General features: G+C 41.9%; 1 protein-coding gene across 1 annotated transcript in view; it reads left to right on the top strand.

Annotated features, from left to right (window-relative positions):
- The window catches only part of MCF2L2 (MCF.2 cell line derived transforming sequence-like 2), a 251,845-nt gene that overhangs the window by 226,093 nt on the left and 8,313 nt on the right, over window positions 1-17,439 (top strand). Inside the window, exons 24-26 of the mRNA XM_024124235.3 lie at window positions 202-294; window positions 467-545; window positions 5,687-5,752. Of these exons, the coding sequence (XP_023980003.1) occupies window positions 202-294; window positions 467-545; window positions 5,687-5,752 (238 nt within the window). The remainder of the gene's footprint in view (window positions 1-201; window positions 295-466; window positions 546-5,686; window positions 5,753-17,439) is intronic.

Genomic DNA, 17,439 nt, shown 5'->3' with positions numbered 1-17,439 from the left:
TCCAGACGCACAGGCTCAGCGGCCATGGCTCACGGGCCCAGCTGCTCCGCGGCATGTGGGATCTTCCCGGACCGGGGCACGAACCCGTGTCCCCTGCATCGGCAGGCGGACTCTCAACCACTGCGCCACCAGGGAAGCCCGAGGGATAATTTTTTAATCAGAAAAGATGGTATAGAAAATTTTCTTCTTTCTTTACAATAGTTAATGACACTTTCAATTCACCAACTTGGAAGGGGGAGCAACAGAAAGTTTGAAATTGCCAACCAAAATGGACTTGAGAAATACATCCTACAGGTAAAATTCATGCCTTCCCCATAGGTGTCCTTTCCCCTTTCCCTATTGTGTTCCCATGACTCAACCAGTGTTTTCTATCACATTCTAAAGGTCACCCAGAGAATAAAAGTCCTGTCCAATTAATGCACCAGGTGATCTGATACTCATGGTATTTTCTTATTTGTAATTGCAGGCAGCTTCAAAAGAAATCAGAGATTGTTGGTTTTCAGAAATAAGCAAATTATTGCTGGAACAACAAAATAATATTAAAGGTAAGGTTACCCTTGCTGACTTTAGTCTGGAGAGTTATACTGATTCCAACTTTGTAGTGGGTATGGAGATTGGGGATACTGTTAAAGAAAATGCTTTGCCTAGAAAATAACTGTGGGCACATTTTCATAGTACCTGGAAGCACCTGTGGGTGCTTTAGATTGTGTGTGGGTTTTTGTGGTTGTGTGCATGTCCCTTTTACACATACTCCCACATACCCAATTGCCAAGATCCAGTTTTCTCAATCAGAAGTCAACAATCTGCAGCCCAGAGGAGGGTCCTCGCCAGAACTCAACCATGCTGGCACCCTCATCTCAGACTTCCAACCTCCAGAACTGTGAGAAATAAACTTCAGTCATTTATAAGCCACCCAGTCTATGGTATTTTGTTATAGCACCCTGAACCAAGACAGCACACTTGATGAAAATCAGTTGGCCATAGATATAGAATTCTCTGCTGACAGTCTTTTCCTTTAAGCACTTTTGTCATCCCACTATTTTGTGGCCTCCATAGTTTATGATAAGAATTAAGCTATTTATCTTATTAAAGGTTCTTTGCATGTGACAAATTGCTTTTCTCTTGCTGCTTTCCAGATTCTCTGTCTTTTTTTTTTTTTTTTAATTAAAGGGTAATTGACCTACAAAACTATGTTTGTTCCAGGTGCACAACACAGTGGTTCAGTATTTCTATACACAAAGTATTGCTATAATTTATGTCAAAAAGTATACTGCCTGGGACTTCCCTGGTGGTCCAGTCCACTCTGCACTTCCACTGCAGGGGGCACGGGTTCAATCCCTGGTCGGGAAACTGAGATCCCACATGCCACACGGCACAGGGAAAAAAAAAGTATACTGCCTATGTTTTCTTTCAGGAGTTTTATGGCTTCGGGTCTTACATTTAAGTCTTAATTCATTTTGAGTTTATTTTTGTATATGGTATGAGAAAGTAGTCCAATTTGATTCCTTCACATGTAGCTGTCCAGTTTTCCCAACACCATTTATTGGAGATGCTGTTTTTTTCCGCATTGTATATTCTTTCTCGCCTCCTTTGTCATAGATTAATTGCCCACATAAGTGTGGGTTTATTTCTGGGCTCTCTATTCTATTCCATTGATCTATGTGTCTGTTTTTGTGCCACTACCATATTGTTTTGATTACCGTATCTTTGTAGTATAGTTTGAAATCATGGCTCATGATACTGCCAGCTTTGTTCTTCTTTCTCAAGATTGTTTTGGCTATTCAGGATCTTTTGTTTCCATACAAATTTGGAATTATTTCTTCTACTTCTGTGAAAAATGCCATTGGTATTTTGATAGGAATTTCATTGAATCTGTAGATTGTCTTGGGGAGCATGGTCATTTTAACTATATTGATTCTTCCAATCCATGAGCATGGTATAACTTTCCATTTGTTTGTGTTGTCCTCAATTTCTTTCATCAATGTCTTATAGTCTTCTCTCCTTGGTTAGATTTATTCCTAGGTATTTTATTCTTTTTGATGCAATTGTAAATTAGATTTTTTTCTTGATTTCTCTTTCTGATAGGTCATTGTTAGTGTATAGAAATGCAACAGATTTGTGTATATTACTTTCATATCCTGCAATGTTATGTAACTAGTTGCTTTTCCCTTGCTGCTTTTAAGATTCTCTCTTTATTGTTATTTTTTACCAATTTAATTACAACGTGTCTTAGTGTGGATCTCTTTGGGTTTATCTTGTTTGGGACTCTCTGTGCTTCCTGGACCTGATGTCTGTTTCCTTCCCCAGGCTAGGGAAGTTTTCAGCTATTATATCTTCAAATAAGTTATCTGCCACTTTCTCTCTCTCTTCTCTTTCTGGAACCCCTATAGTGCAAATGTTAACATGCTTGATGTTGTCCCAGAGGTCTCTTAAAGTATCCTCATTTTTTACAATTCCTTTTCTATTTTCTGGTCAGCTTGGGTGATTTCCAGTATTCTGTCTTCCAGTTCGCTGATCCGCTCCTCTGTATCATCTAATCTACTGTTGATTCCTTCTAGTGTATATTTTGTTTTAATTATTGTATTCTTCAGCTCTGCTTGGTTCTTTATATTTTCTAACTCTTTAAAAATTTCTCTCTGTGTTCATCTATTTTTCTTTTGGGCTCATTGAGCATTTTATGATCATTACCTTGAGCTCTGTGTTGGGTAGATAAGTAATAAGTATTCCTTAATATTTCTTCTGGGGTTTTATCTTGTTCCTTCATTTGGAACATATTCCTCTGTCACCTCATTTTGCCTAATTCTCTGTTTTTATTTTTATATATTCTAGGTAAGTCAGTTATGTTTCCCAATGTCGGAGAAGTGGCCTTATGTAGGAGATGTTCTTTGGGGCCCAACAGCCCGCTTCTCTTTGGTCACCAGAGTGATGTGCTCTAGGGCTGCCTCCTATGTGGGCTCTGTGGACCCTTCTGTTGTGATGAGGCTGACTACTGTAAGCACACTTGTAAGCAGGGCTGGCCCCCATCCCAGTTGGCTGCCAGGCTCTGCCTCTTGGAGGAGGCTTCCTACATGCTGGTAAGCAGTGCTAGGTCCTGGCACAACTGGCTACGCGGCTCAGGGGTTCCCAGAACTAGTGCCAGCCCACTGGTGAGTGGGTCTGGGTACCGGGCCTTCTGGTGGATGGGGCTAGATCTCTGAATAGCTGGAGGCTCATGGGGTCCTAGGGCATCAGGCCTGCTGCTGGGTGGGGCTGTGTCCCAGAACTAATCATCTAGAGGGAGGATTCCAAAGTGGCACTTGCCAGCACCAGTGTCATCATGGTAGAATGAGCTCCTAAAGATGGCTGCTGCCAGCATCTGTATTCCCAGGGGGAGTCCCAGTTGCCTCCTACCTCTCTGGGAAGCTCTCCAAGATTACCAAGTGGGTCTGACCCAGGCTCCTTTCAAACTATTTCTTCTGTCCTGGGTCTTGGAGCATGTGAGATTTTGTGCATGCTCTTTAAAAGTAGAGCCTCTATTTCTTAGAGCCCTCTAACTCTCCCAAAAGTAATCCCCACTGGCCTTCAAAGCCAGACACTCTGGGGGCTCATCTTCCTGGTGCAGGACCACTGAACTGGGGTGCTCAACGTGGGACTTGTACCTCTTGCTCCTTAGGGAAAACTTATGCAATTGTGATTATACTCCCGTTTGTGGGTTGCCTATACTGCTTTTGACTATACTGCTTCTCTGCCCCTCCTACCCATCTCATTGTGATTCCTTCTTTATATCTTTAGTTGTGGACAATCTTTTCTGCTAATCTTCAGGTGGTTCTCATCAATAGTTGCTCTGTAAATAGTTTTAATTTTGGTGTGGCCATGAAAGGAGGTGAGCTTACAGTCTTCCTACTCTGCCATCTGGGCTGTCTCTCCTTTCTTTGTCTTTTGACAGTTTGATTGTTAGGTATAGGTGTGGGTCTCTGAGTTTTTATTTCTTTGAGTTTGTAGATCATCTTGGATATATAGATTAGCATTTTTCATCAAAGTTTGGAAGTCTTTGCCCATTATTTCTTTAAGTATTCTTTCAGTCCCTTTTTTCTCTCCTCTGGCATTTCCATTATGCTTGATATACTTGGTATGTTGATATGCTTGTTGTTGTCCTATAGGTCTTTAAGTCTCTGTTCATTTTTTTTTTCATTCTTTTTCTTTCTCTCCCTCAAATTGGATAGTTTCAATTGACCCATATCTTAGTTCTCTGATTCTTTCTTCTGCCTGCTCAAATCTGCTATTGAGCCACTCTAGTGAATTTTTCATTTCAGTTATTATACTTTTCAACCCCAAACATCTATTTGGCGCTTTTTAAATATAATTTCTCTCTATTTATATTCTCTATTTGATGAGATTTTGTTTTCATACTTTTCTTTAGTTCTTTATGTATGGTTTCCTTTCATTCTAATCATTTTTTTAAAGCTGGTTTAAAGCCTTGGTCTAAGAAGTGCAATATCTTGGCTTCCTCAGGGACAGTTTCTACTGACTGCTTTTTTTTCTGTGTATGGGCTATACTTCCTTGTTTCTCTGCACATGTCATAATTTTTCTTTGAAAACTGGACATTTAAAATAACATAATGTAGCAACTCTGGAAATCAGATTCTCCTCCATCTCCAGTGTTTGCTATTGTTGCTATTTGTTGTTGTTGTTTTTGTTTGTTTACTTACTGACTCTTCTGAAACAATTCTGTAAAAGCTGTATTCATGGTCATGTGTAGCCACTGAAGTCTCTGCTTGGTTCATGACTGGGCAGAGATTTCCTTAAACACCTGAAACCAACAAGCATTCCAGTCTTTGCCAAGGGGCTCTGTGGATTTTTTTTTAAATTATTTATTTATTTATATTTCATTTTTTTACTGCATTGGGTCTCCACTGTTGCACGTGGGCTTTCTCTAGTTGAGGTGAGCAGGGGCTACTCTTCGTTGCGGTGTGCAGGCTTCTCATTGTGGTGGCTTCTCTTGTTGCAGAGCACGGGTTCTCAGCGTGTGGGCTTCAGTAGTTGTGGCACACGGGCTCAGTAGTTGTGGCTCATGGGCTCTAGAGCTCAGGTTCAGTAGTTGTGGCACACAGCCTTAGTTGCTCTGCAGCATGTGGGATCTTCCCGGACCAGGGCTTGAACCCGTGTCCCCTGCGTTGGCAGACAGATTCTTAACCACTGTGCCACCAGGGAAGTCCCTCTACATGGATTTTGAAGCACACCTTCAATATTCAGCCAGACAGGTGACAATTCCACGTTAGCCTTCACTTCCTGTTTGTGCAGAGCCTCAAGATCAACCAAGGTGAGAGCATAAGCCCTGCTAAGATTTTTCCTGAGCATGCACACAACCCTGGGCATGTGCACAGTGGACTTCTAGATTCTCAGGACTATTTGGAGTTTTTCAAAACCACTATGAATATCTTATTCTTAAGTTTTTCCTTTTAAACTTTCTGATTAGCCTATTTTTGCCCCACCTGATATCCAGTGCCTCAAGCAGCCAAGAAGTTAAACAATCACCCTGGACATTTTGTACAAATGCCCCTGGGGAAAAGGCTTTTCACACTGAGCAAGCTCTTAGTTGGGTTAATAAAGACAGCCTTGCAAGTAGGATATTCCAGGGACTCCGTAGACAATCTACTGGGAATGAGACTTTGAAGGAGCTCCAACCCTGTTCTGTCCCTTCCTACAGGTGCCAGCTTGCTAATTTTCACCATGATTGCAGGCTGTTGGCTTCCAAGGCCACCACCAAGAAGGGGTGAGATGGGACTAGGGCAGCTAAGATACCACAGAGCTCACTGGTCATACTGAGATTCATCCATTCTTGAATTAATGCTCTCCTGATTGCCTTGGTTTAATTTCCAGCATTCTGAAAATATTGTGTCTGACTATTTTTATCAGTTTTTTCCATGCTTTCATTGAGGAGAGAATTTTTGGAGGTTTTTTTTTTCCCTGCACCATTTTCACATATGTCACTCACTGTATTCCCTTTAATCATTAAAAATCATCTTTGAGTAGGCTTTACCCTTTCACATTTGTCTTCTCAAGTGATATTAGATAGGAAAATCCACAACAAGCTTCATCAATTGAGTTCTAATATTTCCTTCGGGTAATGTTGCTAGGGTAAATAGATGCTAGTCTCATGTGGAAAACCTATCTCCTATCATTTATACTGACAATGATTTTTGTTGTTTACTAAGAAAAATTATGTAAATGTGAAAAGATATCTTTGTCTTCAGAGACTTAGCAGGAATGAAACCATTTCACGCTCTTTCTGTGTCTTCTCTGATCATGAACTCGTCAGGAGGATGTGAGGGTGGGTGTGCATCATAAGATGAAGAAAAAGATAGAAATGTGATTGGAAAAACCACCACATTGGTTTTCAGTTACAATCAAGTGGCCTAATTTCTCGATTTACACGGTAGGCCTCTGCCAGGAAATGGTAACAAGATCATGTAGTTAATTTATATAAAGGTAAGATTGGAAAAAAACTATGATTTAATTTTGCTTTTGAACTATTAATAGTGTGATAAATATTTGTTACGGTAATGGAATATGTGTGCTCTGGGGGCATAATACAGAAACATAACAACCCTAGTAGAAAAGGTTACTTATTTTCCCCAGAAACAAACATTCTAATAACAATATTGTTCTAGAAATCCTTACTCCCTAGACCAGTGTTTCACAAAGGGTGGTTTAGGGACAGCTTGCACTGGAATTACTTGAAGAGCTTGGGTCAAATGCAGATTTCTGGGTCCTAGCCTAGAACTGTAGAATTAGGATAGCTAGGGCTTATGCCTGGGAATATGCATTGTAGCTTATTAAAGTTTCTGGGCAGAGGACTTAAACTACAATTTTTAAAACAGTTTTATTGAAAAAAAATACAGCTTTATTGAGGTATAATTGACATAATAAATTGCACATATTTATAGTATACAATTTGATAAATTTTGACATATGTACATACCTGTGAAAGCATCACACAATCAAGATAATGAACACTTCTTTCACCCCCAAAATTTTCCTCATGTCTCTTTTTATTACCTTTCTCTTGCCCCTCTCTTACCCCCCTACAGCTCTCCAGGTGATCACTGATCTCATTTCTATTGCTATAGATTACTTTGATTTTTCTAAAATTCCATAAAGAAAATATATAGCATGTACTTTTTTTGGCCTAGTTTCTCTCACCTAGCTTTTTTTTTTTTTTTTTAATTATTTTTGGCTGCGTTGGGTCTTCGTTGCTGCACGTGGGCTTTCTCTAGTTGCGGTGAACACCCTTCGTTGTGGTGCGCGGGCTTCTCATTGCGGTAGCTTCTCTTGTTGCGGAGCATGGGCTCTAGGCACGCGGGCTTCAGTAGTTGTGGCATGTGGGCTCTAGAGCGCAGGCTCAGTAGTTGTGGCCCACGGGCTTAGTTGCTCCGCGGCATGTGGAATATTGCCAGACCAGGGCTCGAACCCGTGTCCCCTCTGCATCGGCAGGCGGATTCTTAACCACTGCGCCACCAGGGAAGTCCCAGCATAATTATTTTGAGATGCATTCATGTTGCTTTATGTAGCAATAGTACATTCCTTTTAATTGCTGTGTAGCATTCCATTGTTTGGATATACCCCAGTTTACGTATCCATTTACCTGTTAATGAACATTTGGTTTCTTTCCACTTCTGAGGGGCTATTCTGGATAATGCTGCTATGAACATTTGAGTACAAATCTCATGGACTTAGGTTTTCATTTCTCTTGGGTAAATACCTAAGAGTGTAATGGTTAGGCCAGATGGCAGGTGTATGTTTAATTTTTTAAGAAATGGCTAAGCTATTTTCCAGTGTGGTTATACCATCTTATACTCCCACAGCAGTGTATGAAAGTTCCACTTGCTCCACATCCTCACAAACACTTGGTATTGTCAGTCTTTTTAAATTTTAAGCCTTCTAATAGGTGTGTAGTGGCATGTTACTGAGGTTTTAATTTGTTTTGATCAATGGTTGAGCGTCTTTTTGTGTGCTTCCGTACCATACATGTATCTTCTTGTTTTCTTATTATTTAGTTTTGAGAGTTTTTTTAATATATTCTAAGTCCTTTATTGGATATATACTTTGCAAATATTGTCTTTCAGTATGTAGCTTAGCTTTTCATTCTCTTAAGAGTACCTTTTTAAGGGCAGAAGATTTTAAGTTTTATGAAATACAATTTTTAAAAAATTATGGATCATACTGTTGGTGTTGTGCCTGAGAAATATTTGTCTAAAGGTCACAAAGATTTTCTACTATGTTTTCTCCTAGGTGGTTTATAGTTTAAGTTTTACATTTAGGTCTCTGATCTATTCTGAGGGTTTTTTATGGTGTATGGTATAAAGTGTCAATCAAAGTTCAATTTTGTGCACATTAATTGTTGTTCTACTACCATTGTTGAAAAGACTCTTCTTCCACCAATTGACTCTTTATATAAGTGCATCTGTTGCTGGATGCTGTATTCTGTTTAATTGATCTATTTGTCTGTCTTGACATCAATACCTTACTATCTTGATTACTGTAGCTTTATAATGTCTTAAAATCAGATCATTTGAGTCCTTTGACATTGTTCTTCCTTTTTAAAGTTGTTTTGGCTATTCTATATCCTTTACATTTCTGTATATAGTTTAGAATCAGCTTGTCGATTTCTATAAGAAAGCTTGCTGGGATCTTGATTGGGATTGTGTAAAATCTATAGATCAATTTGGTGAAGTGACATCTTAACAATATTGAGCTTAATCTACAATCTAGATTTTTAACTAGATCACCCTGCCCTTCCCTGCCCCACAGAAAAACACGTTTGTTGTGAGGTCATGGCATTTATTCAGTTAATAATTCAGAAACACATTTCTTAAGTCTTCCTCAGGTCCTAGCACTGTGTGCTCTAGGTTGCGACAGGAATGTAAAATATAGATAAGAAGCAGAACCAGACGCTAGCAAGTAGTTTAGATTTAAAAAAAAAAAAAATGAACTGAAAGATCGTCCCAGAGGTGTGGTCCCAGCCCCTTTCTTTCACAGGCAGGCCAACTGAGGGTCAATTTCACACAGCTTTCCTGCAGCAGGACCAGGTCTCCTGATCCTGGCTCACGAAGCAGGGTCTGATGAAATGTCACTGCGAGTGATGATGCCCACAGCAAGGGCTCTAGGAATTCAGAGGGGCCTCCGCGCCCTGTGGGTGAGTGAGCAGGAGTGGGGCCTTGGGCTGGTCCCCGAGAGATGAGACTCCAGGGCAGAACACAGACTCAGGGGCATCAGGCAACAGGGGAGGGAGGTTTCAGAGGTTGCCAGATCAGGAACATCAGGACCTCACCCCTGCCCAGCACTCACACGGCTCTGACACCTACACATTATCACCCCAGTTCATTCCTACACCGCCCGACCCCACCTTCAACCACCGGGATTGCTGGGCACGATAACTCCGTGCCCTCTGGGCAAGGCCTCCAGGCCCCCAGCGACAAGGGCCTCTAAGGCGACAGGACGGGCCCTGGGAGCCGCTGAGGGTGTGGAGACAGGGCCTCTGGAGACAGCCAGGCAGAAGGGGCCTGTGCCCAGAGGAAGTTACAGAGTCAGAGAGGCTCTGGGCTGGGAAGAGAAGAGCGTAACCCGACACGTGGGACACAGCGGCGCAAGTCAAGGAGGGCGGCAGGCCCTGTGATTTGGGACAACCTCCTCCCGTGTGGCCTGACCCCGTGTGACAGGGACGCCTAGGGACACTGGGAGATCAGGCTCACCAGGCAGGAGCTCTGGCAGGAGGCGGCTTCGCAGGGGCAGCATGGTGCGTGGTACAAGGCAAAGCCCCTTTGTGGTACAAGGCATCGTGCTCCAGGCCACAGGCCCATCCTAGCAACTGGGCAACTCATGCCGTCACATGGGTAATAAAGGTGGACCCACGAACCTTTGAAATCACCGAGCTGCTGCCAAGGGAGCATGTTCAGTGATGACTTTGAGCCTGGCTTGAGAGATTCATGGGTAGAGTGGAAGGAAATGAGGTTGAGAGAGAAGGAGGTAAGCCTTGAGTATCAGTTTGGGTTTAATTCAGGTGCAGGTGGTGAGGGACACTGGAGGCTGAGACCTGGTGCTGTTCTCACAGCTGGGACAACACCCGAACAAAGAATGTGATTCTCATCCTGTCCCAGAAACGCATGATGTTTCCCTTACCAAGCCATGTAACTTGGGCTCAGGTGGAAAAAGTGAGCACTTAATGGGCCCATTGTTTATTTCTTAATTCAGTGCTAATGGAGCTAACTGTGGAAACGTAGATGGACTGAGAATCAAGGCACACGGGACGCAGCAGGATGGGCAGAGAAGTGGGAGGGGTTGCCAAGTCCAGGTGAGCCAGGACTACAGAAAGGTTTTCCAGATTACTAAGAAAATAAGACCAAGATCTACACACTTTCATCAATTTGTATAGTATTCTGTGTGTGTACATGTGTATAAAATCAACATGTAAAATCTATTCAAATTGGCTTACATTTGAGTGCTGCGGTTTTTGGTTTTTTGTTTTTTTCATTTCAGGCTGAAGGAATATACAGTTTGAAGCAAGCACTAGGTGTGTACTGATTTTTTTTTGTAAACAAGTGTCAAATGTTGCAGATAGTTCCTATTGATTCTACATCATTGCTTTCATTGATTTTCTTCAACACTTAGCTTATTACAAGGGATTTCCAATTAAATTTTAACTTAATTTTTCTAATTAAAATATATTAGCTCCCTGACCCCACTGCCAGCCTAGGGTATCTTTCCTAATGCTTGCTTGCTGAGTTGCAGTTGAGTAATACCTGCCGTTTTGAAACCTCCTGTAAATGCCTTTGCTTCTGGCTGTTTTCTGGAACTTTCCTCTGAGGACCTCCAGTTCTACTCCTATTTTCACCTGACTGCCCTGCCTCCCACTTTGCATGTTAACTGGTTCAGCTTCCCTCATTCCACCGGAACTCTCCTGATCCTCATTCTCCCTCTCTTCATTCCTCCCTGTCTGGAGGAAGATACACTCACACTTCTCTCAGGGTTCAGTTCTCACTGGTGCTCCTTACCCCATCTATTCCTGCCCACTTAGAAACTCTCCATCTCTGATTCCTCTCCCCCTCCAAGGCACTCAGGACATACCCAATAAATGCTTGTTGAATAAACCCGTAGACTGTGATCCAGTTCAGGTACAGCCTGCTTAGTTTTTTAGGCTCATTTGGCCTGTTCCTAATAGAGGCAGCCCAGGCCCTAAAACAAAGAGATGATAGTGATGGCAAGGGGTGAGGGCTCTGGTGGACAGTTGAGTCTCCCTCCTCTCTGTACCCACTCCCTTAAGGAGTACCCTATCACAGCATTTAATGTGCTGTATTATAATTTTATGATGTGTTTAAGTTTTCCTCCCCATTAGACCATGAATTTCCTCTAGGGCATAGAGGTTGTCTTATTAGTGTTAGCTTCCCAAGTGCCTCATATTATACAAGGGCCTGGCACTCATGTAAGTGGTCAGTAAATATTTAGTGAATAAACAAATTTAAAAACCGGTTGAATAATCACATCAGGCTAGCAGACCACTCTGCAAGCAGAGCTAGGAGGTGATGAGGTTTAGCTCAGGGCACATCTTATTCATCTCAGACCTCCAGTGCCTAGCAAGCGCTTATTTGTTGAGCACTTGAAACAGCTTCTGAGACAATGAAAGGGGATTCCATCTCCTCACCTCAGATTTGCAGCCAGTTAGGTGTTAACTATATAATCCAGCAGGTGGTATCCCTTGAACATTCCTTTGCTGAATGTCACCAGAGAGCTGGGGCAATTCTATACCACAGGTAGAGGAGGAGGAGGAAGCAGGTCCATAAGGCTTTAGCTGGGGATAATCTGGTGTGAGCCAGCACTACTTCAACTAGTACAGAACTAGTGTAGTGAGGTCATGTATATTTCTCTAAAGCAAAGGCAATGAAGTGGAACTTGCACCCTGGATTGAAAATATGGAAAGAGTTACCAGTAGCAAGGAAGTCTCAGTCCCTAGCACATGTCAGATTAAAGGTAGGATCCGATGGGAGAGTGGGGCATGAAAGCAATGGGGTGATACCCGCTGCTTAGAAGCTGAGGAAGACATTGCTGGATTCTCAGCCCGTCCTTAATTATGTGAGTAAGAAGAAAGGTATAAAATCAACTTCCTGGGCTTCCCTGGTGGCGCAGTGGTTGAGAGTCCGCCTGCCGATGCAGGGGACACGGGTTCGTGCCCCTGTCCGGGCGAATCCCACATGCCACAGAACGGCTAGGCCCATGAGCCATGGCCACAGAGCCTGCGCGTCCGGAGCCTGTGCTCCGCAACGTGAGAGGCCACAACAGTGAGAGGCCCGCGTACCGGGAGGGGGGGAAAAAAAATCCACTTCCTGCTATTCATTTGCATAGATCCAGTTAGGCCAGAATTAAAATGAAGGGCAAATGTTTCACATTGAGAAGTAACTTCCTCTTTGGAAGAGCTGTCCTCTTAAGGAAATGGTTGTAGGCTAAGAGCATTGCCAGAATGTCCCTGCTTTGGAATAAAGACACTGGATGATGGCACTGTATTTCTTGCTCTATCCAGGGTTTATTGACTTCATTTCCTCCCAGAGCTTTCCTTGGAAAGGTTAGGAGCACTTGATCAGGGGTTTCCTCACAAGATTTCAGCTCTAACTTCCTTGTGTGTCAGTTTTCTGGTAGGCAGAATTGGGCATGGGATCAAAAAGAAAAACAAATGTAGAGGCATTTTTATATTTTGTATTTTAATGACATAATAGATTATGTGTTTATGGGGCTTGAATGTGCTGTTTTTGTTGTCATCTTTTCTTTCCTTGACTATTTAAAGATAATCTTTTCCAAAAGATTTTTACCACTGCCCATAATCAAAGTATTGGGAATTTAGTATTTGAGACTTTGGTTTTAGATTATCATGTGATTAGTTTGGTGTGACATGTAGTATGTCTTCAGGTATACACTTTATTTGGAAAAGGGCTCTGAAAGGAATTTTAGTTCAAAATACATTTATTGAGCACCTATAAACTACAAATTCCTTGTCATTAAGGAAACATACACAGACCACCCCCTACTCCAGCACAAGGCTAACTAGTGTATGTTTCCTCTTCAGACTTCTAGAGCCTTGGATGCTAATGAGCAGGATATGACAAATTAATTTTTTATGACAAAATATGACAGGATATGACAAAATTTTCTTAATTATGTGGGGAAATTTTTAAAGAAATTTTCATAATTTCTTATGAAATTATGAAAATTAAGAAATTGAATTTCTTAATTCAATAAGAATTAATTAAGAAATTGAATTTTTAGTACTGGTTAACAAATACTAATGGCAATACCATTCAATAAGGCTGTTATTCTCAATTAGGGTGTGTATGTGTGTTATAAAATTGTATATTTGAAAAATGAAAAATTACCTATTTTCTTCTTAGTACAGACCAGGAAAAGTAAGGCTTGAGAAAAATTGTGGCTGGTGAGAGTTCATGAAATACAGTCCCTGAATTTTCTTCGCATGATAAGACCTGTTCCTTTATGTAGCAGAATCTCTGTGAGATATGACATATTTGTTTTGTTTTCCTATGGAGACGTAACTGGCTCATGAAAAATGTTTTTAAGAAAAGATAAACAATATTTTCATCTCTTAAATAATTGGCTTTATCCCCCGATACTGTCTCTGATCAAGTCATATCTTAGCTTCCCACTTAACAGTGACTCTTCAGATTATCAAGGACTATTAGAATATTGGGCTTATCCACCTTATATCATAAAATATGTTTTGTTCTTGAGGTGTTTAACTCCTTTTTCATGTTCCAAGAATCCCTTGAAGAGACCTTTAAAAGACCCTTTGCTTGAGGACAGAAGGGCCAACATTGTTACAATCTACAAATTTGCAGATATGAGCCAGTTAATAAAGTTATAACTCCTCCTTTACCCAAAACATAAAGATGTGGATTGTCCAGGTGCTTTCTTTTCTTCCTTCTGTCTCTGTTCAGCTAATTCAAGGTCATGAGACTCAAAGGCATGAGGTGAACAGAGGAATAGCTGACATTTAGTTACGGGCATCCTAGTCTAGGCTTGGTTGTAGACTGTGTCCATATATGTTTATGTGTGTCTGTGTGTATCTGTGTGCACACACCTTCAATGCTAGGAAAGCAGGCTGCTTTCAGGAGACAGAAAGACAACATGGGAGTAACTGTTAGGTCGATTTGAGCTTTGGTGACTTTTTCACTAGTTAAGTTCACAAAAACCAGTCAGCTCTTCAAAAGATTGGCTGATACCTCAAAAAAACTGAGAGTTACATTGTAAATGTAGTATAGGACACTGAAAATACCAAATCCTGGTGAGGATATGGAGCAACAGGAACTCTCATTGCTGACAAGAATGCAAAATAGTACAGACAGTTTGGCAGATTCTCACAAAGCTAAAGATAATCTTACTAGATGGTCCAGCGATCATACTCCTTGGTATTTACCTAAATGACTTGCAAACTGTAGTACATCCATACAATGGGATATTATTCAGCAATAAAAGAAAATGAGCTATCAAGCCATAAAAAGACATGGAGGAAACTTAAATGCATATTGCTAAATGAAATAAGCCAATCTGAAAAGGTTACATACTGTATGATTTCAAATATGACATTCTGGAAAAGAGAAAACTATAGAGATAATAAAAAGATCAGTAGTTATCAGGGGTTAAGGGTAGGGGATGGGAAATGAGTTGGTGGAGCACAGGAGATTTTTAGGGTAGTGAAACTATTCTGTATGATATAATGGTGGATGCATGACATTAAGTATCTATCAAAACCCATACAACATCATTAATCATTAGAGAAATGCAAATCAAAACTACAATGAGGTATCAACTCACACCGGTCAGAATGGCCATCATCAAAAAATCTACAAACAGTAAATGCTGGAGAGGGTGTGGAGAAAAGGGAACCCTCTTGCACTGTTGGTGGGAATGTAAACTGATACAGCCACTGTGGAGAACAGTATGGAGGTTCCTTAAAAAACTAAAAATAGAACTATCGTATGACCCAGCAATCTCACTACTGGGCATATACCTTGAGAAAACCATAATTTAAAACGAGTCATGTACCACAATGTTCATTGCAGCACTATTTACAATAGCCAGAGAAAAACAAATACCGTATGCTAACACATATATGTGGAATCTAAAAAAAAAAAAATGGTTCTGATGAACCTAGGGGCAGGACAGGAATAAAGACACAGACGTAGAGAATGGACGTGAGGACACGGGGAGGGGGAAGGGGAAGCTGGGATGAAGTGAGAGAGTGGCATGGACATTTGTACGCTACCAAATGTAAAATAGATAGCTAGTGGGAAGCAGCCGCACAGCACAGGGATATCAGCTTGGTGCTTTGTGACCATCTAGAGGGGTGGGATAGGGAGGGTGGGAGGGAGATGCAAGAGGGAGAGGGTATGGGGATATATGTATATGTATAGCTGATTCACTTTGTTATACAGCAGAAATTAACATTGTAAAGCAATTATACTCCAGTAAAGATGTTTAAAAAATAAAATTAAATTTAAAAATAAAATAAATAAATAAATAACCCACACATGGTAGTATAGTAGAGGCTGTTGAGACCTCATCCAGATCCTTTTTATCAGTCAGTTTCGATCTTCAGCTGACCAGAGTCATCCAGCCAAGAAATGCCTAAGAGCTTATGGCCTCCCTCAAGGGCAGCTTGGCTGGCTGGTACAAAAGCCAGCCCTTCAACCTCAAGATGGGACACCTGTGGTGCCATCCATATTCCAGTATTTCTCAGGGGATCAGGCAGATGCTGGACCTTGGCTGAACCCTCGTCTGCACCTGGCTTCTTCCTTGCTCTGTCTTCTGCCCTCATTGCCTTACACATTTCAACTGAAAGCCCTTTATCCTTAACTCGCTTGTACAATCTGCTTCTGGGAAACCTGACCTAAGACAGTTAGTACCCAGAGAGGTCCTAGAAAGGATGGGATTCTGGTGTTGGGTCACTTGCTGGCCAAATGGCAATGAGGATCCCATTGCTAGCGGTAGGTGGATTGTTGGAAGTGCTGGTCCCTGGCCTATGTAGCAGTTCAATTGCTAAGACCTTCCCTGGTGGTGACCTGGGATCAGATAAGGCAGACAGGGATGCACCAGCTGGTGCAATGTCTCTAGCATTTGAGAGGTTTAGGGAAAATATTAACTGTCAGGAACATGGAACTGGGTGGTTATTGCTAAGCACAACTGATGCATTGAAGAGAGTGAAGAAAGTGACAGTCTCAGATTAATCGCCAATTTAAAGCACAGTGTGAGAATCAGAGGGCCTCCTTTCCAGTGTTCAGCCCCTCATTGTGTACAGCAGAGGGCAGTACTTGAGAAAAGGATGAATTCTCAGCCTAGGAAAGTCTGCTGCCTTATTATTTTGGGCCCCTAGTGCCAATAGATGAAGCAGGCAAGTCAGGCCCTGACAGGGAAGATATAGGACCCTAAAACTGGAGGATATCTAGGTACATGCCCTTGTTCCCCTGGGCTGGCAGAAGTGGCCCACTCCCCCTTGTTGAAAGATTGGCCCTTCTCCTCCCCGCAAGATTATGCAGAAGTCTCAGATGAGACATACAGTAAGTCCCCTACATACAAACAATCAAGTTGCAAACTTTCAAAGATGCAAAAGTGCGTTTGCATGTCCAATCACATTAGTTCATGTGTCTGGCCTACATTGTCACGTGTGTGCATCCTCTACAAGTGGTTGTGCTTTTGTGTACTTTACTGTACAGTACTGTATACAGTACAGTAGTACAGTATCTTTATTTCAAGCCCAGGATGTCTGGAAGCAAGTGTAAAAGCAGCAGTGATGTAGTTGGTACCGCTAAGAAGCGCCAAGCGATAACAATGGAAACAGAAGTGAAAATAATTGAGAGAGTGGAGCGACAAGAGGAAGAAGTAACTGAAGAACCTAAGAGATTCACAACGCAGGAAATGGCAAGATTTTCTTTGTCTGAGGAGGCACTGTTAGTTTTTGAGGCACAGGGCCCGAATGTAGAATAGTACACGAAGGTTGCAGCAGCCATTCAGAATTCAATCCAGTGCTACCGTGTCACCTATGATGAGAAAAATAGAGCTACTACCCAGATATCACTGGACCATTTTTTCAAGAGGGTAGATGGAAATGAATCCAGCAAGGAACCAGAACGTGTGTCATCAACATCAGGCGTGACTGAAAGTGCAGCTTGCCCTCCTTCTCCTGTTGCTGATGATCCTTCAGCTCTACCATCGCCCGCCTCCCCTCCCCACTCCAGTCAGTAACTCTTCTTGCCTGTTCACTCAATGCCAGCCCCTGTATGCCAGCTGTTGTGCTGTACTACTGTACTTTTCAAGGTACTGTACCATAAGATTAAAAATGTTTTCTTGGGCTTCCCTGGTGGCGCAGTGGTTGAGAGTCCGCCTGCCGATGCAGGGGACACGGGT

The sequence above is a fragment of the Physeter macrocephalus genome, chromosome 1, assembly GCF_002837175.3.
Source record: "Physeter macrocephalus isolate SW-GA chromosome 1, ASM283717v5, whole genome shotgun sequence".
NCBI lineage: Eukaryota > Metazoa > Chordata > Mammalia > Artiodactyla > Physeteridae > Physeter > Physeter macrocephalus.
The sequence above is the reverse complement of the archived record's forward strand: the minus strand, read 5'-3'. Positions and strand labels throughout refer to the sequence as shown.